The 14,410-nt window shown below is 40.5% G+C and overlaps 1 protein-coding gene across 8 annotated transcripts in view; it reads left to right on the forward strand.

The window, feature by feature from the left end:
- ctnnd2b (catenin (cadherin-associated protein), delta 2b) overlaps nt 1–14,410 on the forward strand; it is a 236,594-nt gene that overhangs the window by 194,273 nt on the left and 27,911 nt on the right. For all 8 annotated transcript variants that reach the window (XM_085440168.1, XM_085440170.1, XM_085440172.1 and 5 more), the window contains 2 exons: nt 7,034–7,220; nt 12,736–12,853. In XM_085440168.1, coding sequence (XP_085296294.1) covers nt 7,034–7,220; nt 12,736–12,853 — 305 coding nt within the window. The remainder of the gene's footprint in view (nt 1–7,033; nt 7,221–12,735; nt 12,854–14,410) is intronic.

The raw sequence follows: 14,410 nt of genomic DNA on the forward strand, positions 1-14,410 counted from the left end.
GATAAAAACGATAACAAAATAACGCTGAAAACCGATAAAAACCCTCAAAACCATACATTTCATACCTGAGCCTCAACTCTCGTGGCCCGGTACCAAACGACTCACGGACCGGTACCGGTCCGAGGCCCGGGGGTTGGGGACCGCTGATGTAAGGGATAAAAATGTGAGCCTGGTCACTTTCAGCTGCAAGACGGCTGGCTCAGCGTGTCGCCAGTGATCTTCAGGGCTGCCTTAGCTGTAATCTACATTGTGTTTCTACTGCACAATTTCAGCAATTAGTAAAGGTGACAACTGATTTATCCTCAGTTGTTCAAAGGACTGCGGAGCCACTCAGAAGGCAGGTGGTGTACACAGTCTGTCAGAGGAGGGTGGTCTCTCTTACTACAAAACCCCCCCTGCTGTTCTCAAGGTCATACCACTAGCGTGGGCTCCCTAGAGATGTTATGTACGTAACTTGAATGCAAGCAGCTCCTGAAGGGGATTTCTTGTTGGAACTTATAGCAATTGTAGGCCTATAGATGAAAAAGCTAGAAAAGCACATTAGCAGAGGTGAGCTTCCCTGTGAGACAGAACAAACATCTTTGCTGGTTTATGTATTTTTTTTGCACAGTGTTCACTTGACTTTTCTCATAAATGAGTTTAGGTGCAGTGATGCATTTCAACAGATATAGAGCATATACCGTACTGCTCAGTGGGCAGGATGGTTTAACCATATGCTTGAGAGTATGATATGTTGTGTAATAGGAGTGTGTTCTTTTATTTTTTTTCCCTTTTTGTGCGTAAGGAAACAATAACTAAAGCTGATAATTGACTGCACTGATGTAGAGTGTGCAGTTTTTTCTTAAACGGGTGAACATTCAAGTACTAGTAGCTTCAAATGTGGCTTCGATAATAGTTGATAATAGTTGTTGAATAGACATCCAAAAGATGACTTTGTTGGCTGACCAACATTGAGATTTGGTTTAAAAGGAAAAGTGACAAGCTGTCTTCTCAGACTGTTAAACGACGTCTAGAAAAAACATTTTTGCATCAAACTTTGGTTGAAAAGTGAAAGGAGAATCTTAATAAACAAATTCAGCCTCAGACGACCAACAGGTTTGAACCCACAATCTTCTTGCTGCGGCAGTGTTAAGGTTCACGTCGGAGAATTACAGTCCTAATCGGATGTATTTTAATATAGTTGTAGTCTGATGACTAGCCCAACCTTCATGCCTGTGGAAAGGTAGACACACAAACAGAATGGCAATCTCTGAAGTCTCAGATTCAAAGTGGTCCACAACAAGGATGTGTCAAAAAGCAAGCACTTACTGAAATACATTGGGAGACTTGAGGAATAAAAAATGAAACGAGAGCAAGATCAAGTGGGGGACAAAGGAACCTGTTGCAGAAGAGAGAAATATGACAGTGGGATGAAAGTACGCTGCAAATGAAAGATGGGAAATGGCTTCACAGACAAAGAGACATAGCCAACATATTCATTTCCCCTCCCTCCACATAACAACCTCCTGCTGCCACTCATGATGTAAGGCTGAGGCAATTAACCTCCTTCATCTGTCACACACTCATGACTGTGTGTGTGTGTATGCGTGTGCGCGCATGTCTTTAAGGGCTTGGATGCAAGTGTTTGTGCATGCCTGAATCCATGTGTGTAAGCAAGCAATAACATGAGCCAGTGTACATCGAGGCAATATTATGTGTGCACGAGACTGCGCGCGCGTGTGTGTGAGAGAGAGCGTGTGTTTCAAATCAAAGATAAAATCCCACTGCCTTTCACCTCAGGGAGATGATGTCATACCCTGCACAGCGAGTAGCAATGCTGGCAAACAGCTGACTTTACTCAGGATGGGGAAAAGTCATCTTTGTCTTGCAGCTGCAGCATGACATCATTCATTGCATTTTTGACATGTGCAATATGTGTTTATTTCTTACTTATCCACTCATTTAGCATGCATTGAAAATGGAAATTCACATTGTGGGAGAGTCACTGTTTTTCATTAGAACACTGCAAGTTGCAGACATGTTAAGTCCGTCAGACCAAATTTAATACTGAAGAGCAGATCTGTCAGAGTTGTTTAGACACCACTAAGTTAAAAGAGATGAAAATAGATATTTATATGATCAAATTTTGAAATATGAAAAATGACATCAACTTACAGGCTATAACTAATGTGTGATCTATAACAATGGGAAATTACACACTGTGCTCCAACAGTTTAGCCACAGGACATTAAATGCATTATTTTTAGATTTTGCAGAATGTAGAGCTAATTGGCTATTTTCATCACAATAAGCAGCCTCTGTGTTGTTCACAGATTAGGAAATGCTACTGGGATAGACAACATCTAACACTTTAAAAGATTTTAGTAACAATTTAGGCATGCATGCATGGATTAATTGCAAATTACAAGCTCTTGCAATCCTCTTGACTTTCCAGGAAAAATGTCTTAATTCTTTGCATCATTTTTTAAATAAACATGCATGTAGGAGCTACTTTGCCCAAATATCAGACACATTTGGGCCTTTTGGCAAAACTCTGTCACCACACTGCCAAGTGTTGTGTGGGCCTCATCTTGCCCAGAAGTCATGTAGCATGCTTAACATGGGTTGTGGCAAGTATTGTGTGAATGCTGTGGGTGTATGTGTGGCCCAAATGTCACAATGTAACAAATATCTGTCTCATAAGGTGTGCATGAGAATCCAGAGATATAAAGACATTGATTCTTCAAAGTGATGCTGCTAGCAACAAGTGGAATTAAAAAAAAACATATTAAGGTTTCGTCAGAAATTTTGAAAATCTACATAACCAAAACTATCCTTATATAAACTGCTTGTAGTTTTAGTGTCATTAAAAAACAACAACTACTACTTAACATTACTGTCCAAGAGAGAAATAATCGGTGCATTGTGTTGTTTACTTAAATTACATCCGAGACCTTTGTGCCTAGCTGATTCTTCTTCTTCTTTTAGCTGCTCCCTTTAGGGGTCGCCATAGCAGATCATCTGTCTTCATCACACCTGATCTCTAGCATCCTCTTCTGTCCCACCAGCCTTCTGCATTACCTCCTTCACTACACCCATTAATCCTCTCTGTAGTCTCTTTTTCTCCTGCCTGCGTGCAAGCTCCATATTCAGCATCCTTTGTCCAATATATCCAGTATTTCTCCTCTGCACATGTCCAAACCATCTAGCTATTACCTTTCTAACATTGTCTTCAAACCACTCAACCCTAGTTCTCCATCTGAAATATATACATTTCTATTCTAGTTGATCCTGGTCACTCCCAATGAAAATCTTAACATCTTCAACTTGTCTCTTTTTTTCATGCTGCCATCTCCAAGTATACATTATAGAAGGTCTCTCCTGTAAAGCTTCCCTTCTCCTTTTCTTCTGTCATAAATCATTCCTGACACTCCACCTCTCTTGTGCACTGTCCGTTGCTTTGGAATGGTGAATCCAGGTATTTAAACTCATCTACTGTCACCGTCTCTACCATGTTCACTTTCCCACCCTTTCACTTGTCTCCCTCTCACAAACAAATGTGTTCTGTCTTGCTTCAACTGACTTTTGTTCCTCTTCTCTCCAGTGCATACCTCCACTTCTCCAGGCTCTCTTTCATCTCCTCACTACAGATCACTGTTGTTCATTCATACAGTATGTCTAAATGAAAGATTTTGATGATGCCTTATGTGTCAGAATTATGAGAACAAATGAGTTACATTTTCTTGAAACACTGTGTCTCTTTGGCTTTCAACCCCCAAGACATTTTACACCAAAAAACTAGTCCACCCCAAGGATCACTTCCCCTGGCACAGAATAATATACTGTTGGGCACTACAAGAGGAGTGCTGTGAATTATACATCGGGGAAACCAAACAACCTGGTTAAGCAGATTGCTCAGTGCAGAAGAGCTACCTCATCAGGCCAAGACTCCACAATGGCCACTCTTTCAGTGATGAGACTATAGACATCCTGGTTAGGGAGGAACACTGGTTTGAGTCAGGAGTCAAGGAGGCCATTTATGTGAAAATGGAACAACTGCTCCATTTTCACATAAATGCTCTTTCTCATATCTTCATGGTATGGCTCGTGAATTTTGTCTCTCTGTAGCTGCTACAGCTCTGCTTCTTGTTCTTGAAAACGAGTACTAGAAAACTTCTTCCTCAGGCCTCATTCTGAAATTGATAAGCAAACTGGTGTAAAACTCAACAGCCCTCTCCCATAGAAATCTCCAAACCTCCTCATGTATGGCATCTGGATCAACTGCCTATCCACCCCTCATTCTTTTCACTTCCTTCTTGCTAATCCTCTGCACGTCATATGTCTGTGACATCATGATTCACATCTGTTCTCCACGCTCTAATTTTCTACACTCATGAGTACCTCCTGCTCCTTCAATCTTCTTAACACACTCTCCTCACCTGTTAGCACACTTCCATTCCTGCCCTTGATAACCCTAACCTGCTGCACATCCTTTCTAGCTCAGTCTCTCTGCCTAGCCCACTGATACAAGTCCTTTTCTACTTCCTTATTGTCCATCCTCACATGCAACTCACTCAGCCTTTGCAGTTGCCAGCTGTTTTTGCTTCCCTCCTCCTGGACTACTGCTGTCTACTGTCCCTTACTATCCCATTTAGCAGGTCATATGTTAAAAGCAGGCACTAACTGTGAACATTGCTTGATAATGGTGTCTGCTCCAAAAATAATGATTAATGAGGTGTTATACTTTGAGATGATTACTCTAAAGATATTAAGGTACTAAAGTCAGAGTTTATCATTTATTATCTCTGAACAAAACCCTAGTTAGGCTGTCCTTTGATATAACAGCGTATTTTGTTAGCTAACAAGATGAGAAGTGTTAAGAAAGCATTTTTTAGTAGAATTAATGAGATGTAGTTTTTTACTGTAGCCAGTATTGCTATTGCTAAGCTAATATTCAGCAAAATCTGTACGCTTAGCAAATGGCACCTTTAAAGAGTTAAAGACACCAAAATTCGCTGACTCACAGATGCAAAAGTCAGCTGCAATTATTATATTAAATGCCAAGGTTACTGAAGAAAACAAGAAACAGCATGCCGCCTTTGGCCTGTTGAGCAGGAGAAAAAATGAAGTGGCAGCTAGTCTGTTTTGCTAACATGACACTCCCAGCTAATTGCTGTCATAGAACCAGAAGCTAATCATTTAGAAACTCCTTCTGACCACAAAGCGGGACTGCACCGTCTTAAACACACAGGGTCCAAACAGCAGACAGGGTTAAGACTGATTTGTCAAGGGGCTTAGATGGCACTCAAAGACGTGCACACAAACGCACACGAGAACAAATTCATACAAACTCACAAAGACAGATAACAGAAGCTGTAATTACAGAGTTGCTGCTCAGCCGTGAGTGAACAACACAGCTCCGAAGAGAGGACGCCTTATTCCAAGCACACACTCCCACACAGATCTGAGGATAGGATGCTTTACCACTACTACGGCTATAATTACTACCATAAAAGAGAGTGCTAGATAAGTGCAGATATGACTATGGGTGGACACTCTCAAATGCTTTAACATATAATTACAGGAATACATAGATTAGAGCGCAGGCAATTTGTAAGATGAAGGTCAACAAGAATTATGACGTTGTAGTACTTCAAGGTTATCACAATTTGCGTGCACGAGTGTGAGCTTATACATATGTGAAACCTCTCAAGAAATCGGAGTGCTCAATGTCGAAATATGGTGATTTGCCTCTTACCCTCTTTGTCCTTTTCTTGATAGGTTCAGCCTGATATGTGCACTGTATGTGTTTGTGTGTCTCTGTGGGTGAGTCACTCGAGTCAGCGAACTATATGTGTGTGTGTGTGTGTGTGTGTGTGTGTGTGTGTGTGTGTGTGTGTGTGTGTGTGTGTGTGTGTGTGTGTGTGTGTGGCAACTGGCTAGAGAAGTGGACCTTAAGTGGTAGGATAGAGGAAAGTTACTCCAGTTTCTTGGTTGGTTGGTCACTGTATGTTCAATTCAGGTGAGGATTAAGAACAGGAGAAATGTGCAGTGGAATTTTGTCTAAGTGATTTACTGCCTTTAGTACATCATTAATTACAGCAGCCCACCGGTGACTTGAAACTAAACTTTAAGGTTAGTTATAAGGCGTTAGCGTAGCAGACTTTACTCCTGTGGAAGTAAAAAGTCTTAATAGTTGGATAGTTACAGATATCTCTGCACCAGTAATTGTTTGTCTGTTTCTTTATTTGATCCATGGCAGTACAAAACAGTACATGTACATGTTTTGGGTAGTACAAAACACAGTGGTAGCTTCCTGACAGCGTTTGAGTGATACCAGAGCAGCTTCACTACAGCGTGGCGTTCATTCTACAAGTGTCTGCTGAAGGACTAGAACACCACCTTCATGAAATAATTCCTCATTTGATGTTTTAATAAATGCAGTCTAACATGTCCCGCCAACATCTTCAATAATAACTAATGACCACGAAGCCCAGATCCTAAATTTATACTCAAACAGCTCAGTGATGCTCTTGGCCCCATGAATGGGTGTATGCATCATCGGTTAAATCTAGTTACGTCTGCCTATAAGGCCACAGTTTTACTCGCTCTGTGCAAGCTTTTATTTACATAAAGGACAGAAAGGCAGAAGGATATTTTGGAGTGTTTTTGAGGGCACGTCTGAATACTGACAATGCAATGGAGAATACACAGACATCTGCATAGAACAATAACCGCTGGCGTCGTCTGCCATTGTTAATTTCATTATCCATACCTGCTTTACTTCCTGTAACATGTCAAGCTCTGGAAATGTCTGTCATGCTAGTTTTAAGAACATGTGCCTGGCTCTTCAGATTGCTGTAAAGCCAGTAGCTGTCTGTGTTGCAGTGTTTGCTGAATCAAGCAGCTCACTAAAACCTACTAAATATTTAAGTGGTTTCTGGCCTGAAGATGTTTCTGTGTCTGCCTTTCTTTCTGTCTCCTTCCTGCTTTTCCTTTTCTTTTCTCTGAACTCTTCTTTGTTTTTCAACTTCCATCTCCTTGCCATCCTCAGGTGTTTTGTGGAACTTGTCATCATGTGATGCCCTGAAGATGCCCATCATCCAGGACGCTTTGGCCGTTCTGACCAACGCTGTGATCATCCCACACTCGGGCTGGGACACCTCCCCGCACACGCAAGAGGACCGCAAACTGCACCTACACTCCTCCCAGGTTCTCCGCAATGCCACCGGCTGTCTGCGGTAGGTGTCTCTACCTGTTCCTTAGGAAAAAAAACAGTATTCACACATTTCAAGAATCCAACATACAACTGGAGAAGTCTCTTTTTGAAGATGTTGTGCTGTTCACAGTCCTACTGTTACCGGCCACATCTAAAAAAGTCTCTGTTAGTTAAAACAGTGTTATTTTTAAATTGTACGCTGTGTTATTTTTAACGCCCTATACACAGAGAGAACTGAGAGAATTAGCTGCATTTAAGATGAGTCATCGTTTGGCTTCAGAGCTGCTGTGGCTTTGCTTTTTCTCACTGGAGACGTGGTGCTAGTCTTACAGTTCAGTAGTGACACGTGCTTTTATCATTTTGTTTTGAGTCTTTTACTCCAGCACGTTGGATTAAAAATAAACCTTTTGCGTATGAAAAAATGTGAAAGCTGGTTCTGATAACACACAGTATGTCACTATTTGTTACCTGAACAACACCTGGCACCAGGATGCATTATGGGAAGAAGGCAAGCTGGCAGAGCAAGAGAGTGTGATGCTTTGAGTAATGTTCTTCTGGGAAACCTTGGGTCAGCAACCACCAACTAAACACAATACTTTGTAAAATATCCAAGAAAATTGTTTCTGCAGAAGATGGAAACAACAAACTGGTTTTGCCACTTGGGGCAAAAACACCGGGATGAGTACAACCAGACTACAAAGGAGGATATATTAGCAGCTGGTGATGTAATTTGCGACTCAAATCTAAACAAATGATGAGCGTCACTGGAGCACGTTCAGTTTCTTCTTCAGGTTCCAGGCAAATGTCAGGCTACAAAGGAAGAAAGAAAGAGTACAAAAACACCAGGTTTTTCTCTTATACTCAACTTTTGTGCAAAATTGGATAATTGGATGTCTTTCTGCCTTAAGTAGTGACCTAAATGAAACCATGTGAGAGGTTCACACAAGACATATGTGAAACTGGACGAGGAGACTTGATCGGTTTTGCATTTTCAGAGGTCACAATCTAAAACAATAGTGATTCATAATCTTTGTATCAGTGAGAGGCTTTCAGCATTACAAAATCTTCATGATGAAATTTCTGTGGTTGACTCTGAGCTCATAAATCTTTCTGATGCAGACGTGTAAGCAGTCTACGAGACATTTTTTGATGTGCTATTCATTTGAATCCATCACAGCCTTCTACATCAAAATAAGAACAGAAAACATAGCTTGCAGTATTATGACAAGTCCACCTAAAACAGTCTGTACGTACCTTATTGGTTGAATCGACCCTGCATCTGTCCATATCCCTGCACACTGACAGCACGTTATACAACAGAACAAATAAGTTTGCTTTAATAATGCAGCAGCTCACATCATTCACTGAATTTTTTGACAGTTGGACTGGGGGCTATTTCGACACATTTCCTCTCGAGGATGTGGCACAGGGTGCAGCGGGAGCTGAGTGGGAACGCTGCCATGACTGTATTTGCATGTCTTGCTTCCTGTCGACACGCGCATGTCTGTTTGTCCCTCTGCCTAACTCGGTGTGTGGGCCATTAATCTCAGCCGCGATATATCTCCTCATCCTCCCCCAGTGAAAATAAGCTACACATACTGGCTACTTACAGAGGCTTCTGTAGCTGCTGTTGTGTGTGTGTGTGTGTGTGTGTGTGTGTGTGTGTGTGTGTGTGTGTGTGAGAGAGAGAGAGAGAGAGAGAGAAGGCACACATCTGATACAGCAGTGCGTGTGTGTTTTTTGATTCTAGTTGGCGTGAGTGTGTTGCAGGAGATAGCTTTGTGTGGATCAGCTCCCTAAACTCGAAGGGCTAATTCATCTTTCTCACGCCTTGTTAGGGAATGCTGGGAGTCTGATTAAAGATTGAATATTTCATGGCGGGTTTGGTATATCGCCGGCCACCTGCTCTCTCTCTCTCTCTCTCTCTCTCTCTTCCATCTCCCATTATCCGCCTCACATTCTCATTTTCTCTCTCTCCCTCTTTTAGTCACTTTCTCCTCCCTCGCTCCATTTCCATCTCGTCCTATTACTCCGTTTCTCCTCTCTCGATCATATTATCCCTCCTTTATGCCTTTCTTCTTCTGTCTCACGCCGTCTCAGCCACACTGTCTCTCACTTTCACACAGGCACATTTTCTCCCTCTGCTAACTTGCTGCTTCACGCCATATGCTGTCGAACCGGCTAACGGGAAGAGCTAAAACTTGTGCTGTCAGACTGCTGAATGTGAATTATGTGCATTGAATATGGCAGCTAATGAAGAGACAGTTAACCCATTTATTCACTGTACTTGCAGACATGCCTCTGCCACGCTTCTGGGACAAATTACGTCACTATCTGGTATCAATATGGGTGAATGAAGGCAAGAATGTGATTCTTTTAAATGCTTCTCATCAGGGGACATTTGAACCTTTCTCACTGAAACTACACACAGAAATGCAGCACCAACTCTTGCAGTCTTATATAATAAGGCAACAGGCTTTTCTTTAGCTCTCAACTGATCTACCATCAGTCCATAGAACGAATGATCTGTGTGGGTTAAAGAATACATTGAAGGCCTGTAATAATCACTGACTTGATATAGCCTTTTTGCAGAATCCTTCTTTACAATGATTTTTTGTGGACTTTCTTTTGCTTTGTTGCTTTGTTACAAAAAACATTTGCCATTAAAATCTGAAAGCAACAATCTAAATTGTCCATTATGTAGTCCCTAAATGAGCAAAATGAGAACTACTGATGGATTATAATGCAGTTTTGGACATTAAATTGCTCCATGTACTTGTAGATACATCCTGCCAGCTGTCAAAGAGAGAACTAAATGTGCACACAAACAAGGGCAAAGCTAAATAAATATATCGAATGAGACTTTGTTTTTTGATTAGAGAATTAAAGATTAGAGAAAGACAAAGAAATAGGCTCTTCAAAGAGTGACATTTTTGTCGATGGACATTTTCCCTCAGCTGTAGCGGCACGCTGTGGGTTAATCAATTGTGCTCGCTTTTAAAACCTGCTTTATAGACATGTAACCTTTGTCCTGCATTGTGATTCTCTCCTTATTTAGATTCTTCACACCGAAAGATCATAATGAGAGATAATCTGTAGCAGTGGTTTGCAAGGGAACGCTTCAGAGGGATTAATTATCTGTAATTGAGTGTGGTTAATTAAACTGAATCTATTAGCAGGTAGTAGCCAAAATGTGGGAAATGTCTGCAAGAAAGAAGTATATAAAGAGGTTTACAAATATTCTTAAGTGTTCTTTACTTTGGCGTTTATCGGCGTGTGCCCTGTGTGGCTCACAGTGCTTTTAGTCAGTGTGTCTGTGTGTTTGGGCTCAAGACAAAAAGAGAAAGATTCAGACTAGCACACAGATTGTCAACAACCTGAAATATTTAAGCAATTATTTGACAGTATAGTGAAAATATAATGCTCTCATAACTTAATAAAACTGAGAGACATTCCGCTGAGGGTCAGAATTAAACAGCCCGCTGCATTACTTAAACATGTAACTTCACCGCTACATGTTTGGAGGTTTTTTTGCATTACATTTAAGGTCAGGCCTCTCTCTCAAACTCTCACCAATACATTCAGAACTACACGACCTCAACAGACTTGGGTATTAAAACAAACATGACTGGCTATTAAAAAAAATCCAGAGTGATTCCATGAAGCTTTGAAAACTGGTAGCTTTTATAAACACAGCCTGGGAGTGAATAAAAATGGCTTTTGCCTTTTTGTTTAGGACGAGTAGCTTGGGATCAGACATCTAACCATTTACCAGTACAGGACCTCATTCAGTTTATACACTGTTTGGAGAAACTAACAGTTAGAGCTTTTGCTGTTCTACCATTTCTTCGTGATTTTTGTCAGTTGAGTTTTGTTTTTGTCGTTGTAAGTCCAGTGACACTCCATTAAGGTCTTTTTTTTTTCTTCCCGTAAACCCTCAATAAAATATTTTTTTCTTACTGAATGCACCTTTGTTTTTACTGGTTAGGCTTTTTGATGCTGGTTATGGTAGAGAAATACTTCAGCCACGCCTCCAACAGTACAAGTGTTTCTCTTTGTGTTCTTGCTGGATAATATCTAATTTCCGCACTGTATATGCTTGTTTAAATATCGAGGGTTTTATGTTCTACATTTTTCTCTCTTATTCATTTCACTGTTGAGAAGAGTTGATAAATGTGAGGCTTCTAATCCTCCCACTGCAGGCGAAACACCTTTTCCATTACATCGATTTCCAGCAACATTTATTTTTAGGAGGTGTATGTCTATATCGGCCAAAATTCTTAATGTACACATGTGTGTTAGAGTTATATTTACATCACAAAAGTAGGGCAGGAGATATTGTTGACTGACTTTCCAACAATCACAACTTACTGTGTTCAGCTGTGGTGCTACTCTGCTACATGTGCTGCATAAAACAACAGAGTTGTAAGAGTTGTAAATTGTAAGGTAAAAATCCAACAATAACACGAGAGAAAACCCCAACAATCAGACAACCCCCTATGAACAAGCACTTGATGACAGTGGGAACAAAAAACTGCCTTTTAACAGGAATAAATCGAGGCAGACCCAGGCTCAGGGAGGGAGACGGGGCAAAAGACTCAATGTAAAAGAGAGTCAGAGATTGATAATAACTAATGAATAAATGCACAGTGATGTTTAAATACACTGAGACTGACAAGAGGTCAGTGCAAAAGAAATGCTCAGTGCATCGTTGGAAAGCCCCCAGCATCAGTTTTAATTTCTCTGAATTGACTTGATAGCTACTTTTAAGCTAAATGCTATTTTTGTGGCCAGGAAAAAGTCAGTACTGGACACAAGATACACAGAGCACTTGAATTTCTAAGGAAAGGGTAGTCTATGATTGTGTGTTAAACAGTCTAAAACTTTTTAAATTGCCATACTGGTAATACCTGATTATAATCGTCTTAATTCCATATTTTTGGATGCCCATTGGCTGATAAGTTTTTTTTTGTCTACTTTGAAAGCATTTATTTTAAAACGGTAGAAAATTTGTGAAGCCATTAATAGTGCACTATTTTTGAGTTTTGTATCTGCACATTAACCACACATTGTAATAACCTTCACTATCATAAATAGCCAATTCAGAGGCAATGGAGTATTCGGATGTTAACAGAGTTTACATAACTTAATTAAATGCATAATTGCCATTCATATTTCTGCATTTGGTGTTTATTTGTGTGACAAAATGAATTAGAGGTGTCGTCTTGCAGCTAAACAGCACCATGCCTTTTTAAATTAATTTGTTATTCTCTGAGAAAAATCAAATGCAGAGCTTTGTCTTGGTGCCATTTCTCACTGACACTGAGGGCACAAGCATTTCCTAGCCATCTCTAATAGCCTGACATTTAAAGGACATTACATCCAGCCTCTCTCCTCTCTGTCACACAGACAAGCATTTCCATACATTTCAACAAGCACATGTGCTCGCACTCAGAAAACCTGTGAGGAAACAAAAACTAATGGGCAATTTGGTGTGTGGAATCTTCTAAAAGCTGTTCTGTTTGTCTGTTTTACAGGAATGTGAGCTCTGCAGGTGAGGAAGCCCGTAGGAGGATGAGGGAGTGCGAGGGTCTGACTGACGCTCTGCTCTATGTCATCCAGACCGCTCTGGGGAGCAGCGAGATTGACAGCAAGGTAATGCACATACACACAAATGAACGCAAATATCTGCAAGGCATACAAACTCAAATAGCCTCTAGCTCATTCACACACACACACACACACACACACACACACACACACACACACACACCTGCACACAGTAAAAGAGAATGATGTGGAAGGGCCCTGCAAATGTGTTTGTGTGTGTCCTCTTGTTTGTACACATATCATCAAGAACTCAAATGCACGTGGTGCTTTTGCTTTCCAAACATGTGTACTATTTATGATTTGCATAAATCTGCATGTGGAAAATGCAAATGTGTTTAATCTTTTCCCTCACGGACTGTATGCGATCACTGTATATGCATAATCACTCTCAATCATGTTCAAAGCTTGCAGGCCACAAATACGCTGCAAAAAATGATGCACAGGTTAAAGTTTTTTGTTGCTACATTCACAGCACACAAGCTGTATCCAAAAAGCTGTGTAAGATTTAATGATTTGCAAATCAGTTGATCCCTGTATTCATTCATTTGTTTAAATACTCCAAAAAAAACATTTACCAGTACAAAGATCTGACCTCAGTTGTTGTGAACCAGTTTCAGACCTGTTAAAATTGGTGCCTACCCTAATCCAAGATAATATTGACATAAACATAACATAAACATAACTCACTGTCCAAAGAAGTTTGAACTATTTTTAAACATTTAACTCAATATAGTTGTGAAAAAACATTTTTTAAATTTAATGCCAACAACAGGATTCAGGAAACTTTGAGCCATGACTGGAAAAGCTGAAGTTTAAAAGTTTTTAAAAAATCTTTTGTGTATTCTTTTGAGTGTCAGGTGTAGTGAGAGGAAGACTGTTATGTCAGTCTGCAGTAATTCATATCTGTCAGTGTGGCTCTGTTCTGTTTTTGGACAGCAACAGTAAAATGCAACACAGAACACAGCAAGCATTAATAACAGATATTAAGTCACATACAGCATGAAATAAGGAGCAGAGGTAGAGGTGGGTTGCACAGCGGCTTGCAGATGTTCTGTAACTGTGATCAATTGAAGATGCTTAAATAACGCACCCTACGTGAATTTTGCCGATTGGATGTATAGAAAGCTAAGTAATGAGGTAATGTCATTTGGCGTCTAGATGAGATGATCTGCCAGGATCATGGCTGAGGTCAGTTGAGCTATGACAGTGCTCAATGTGTGGACTAATTATATATATATTGGCAAGAGATGAATCACTTCATTGGATATAGAAGGAACAAAAAGAAGACGGGAAGACGTTCAGCAATAAGTGTGAATATGTGGGGAAATGATTTGACAATTTAAAACAACACTGCACTCTCTACGCACTGTTGTTGAGTTAATGTGAAGGCCATGTGAAAGTTGTAGTGACTGACTCTGAACTGAAAGTTGGCGACTATGTGCCTCAGCATCCACAAGGTTACTTCCACTTTAATATGATACCATTAACAATTGGCTGTGGAATATTTAGTAGGCAGGAAACTTCACGACGGTACGTGTTGCACTAGTGGCATCCTATCAAATTCACATTCAAATTTTATTTGTCACACGCAACCATTAGAGT

The sequence above is a fragment of the Copadichromis virginalis genome, linkage group LG18 (assembly GCF_057382275.1).
Source record: "Copadichromis virginalis isolate Kocher_CV1m ecotype Utaka linkage group LG18, C_Virginalis_male_GT1.1, whole genome shotgun sequence".
Lineage (NCBI taxonomy): Eukaryota > Metazoa > Chordata > Actinopteri > Cichliformes > Cichlidae > Copadichromis > Copadichromis virginalis.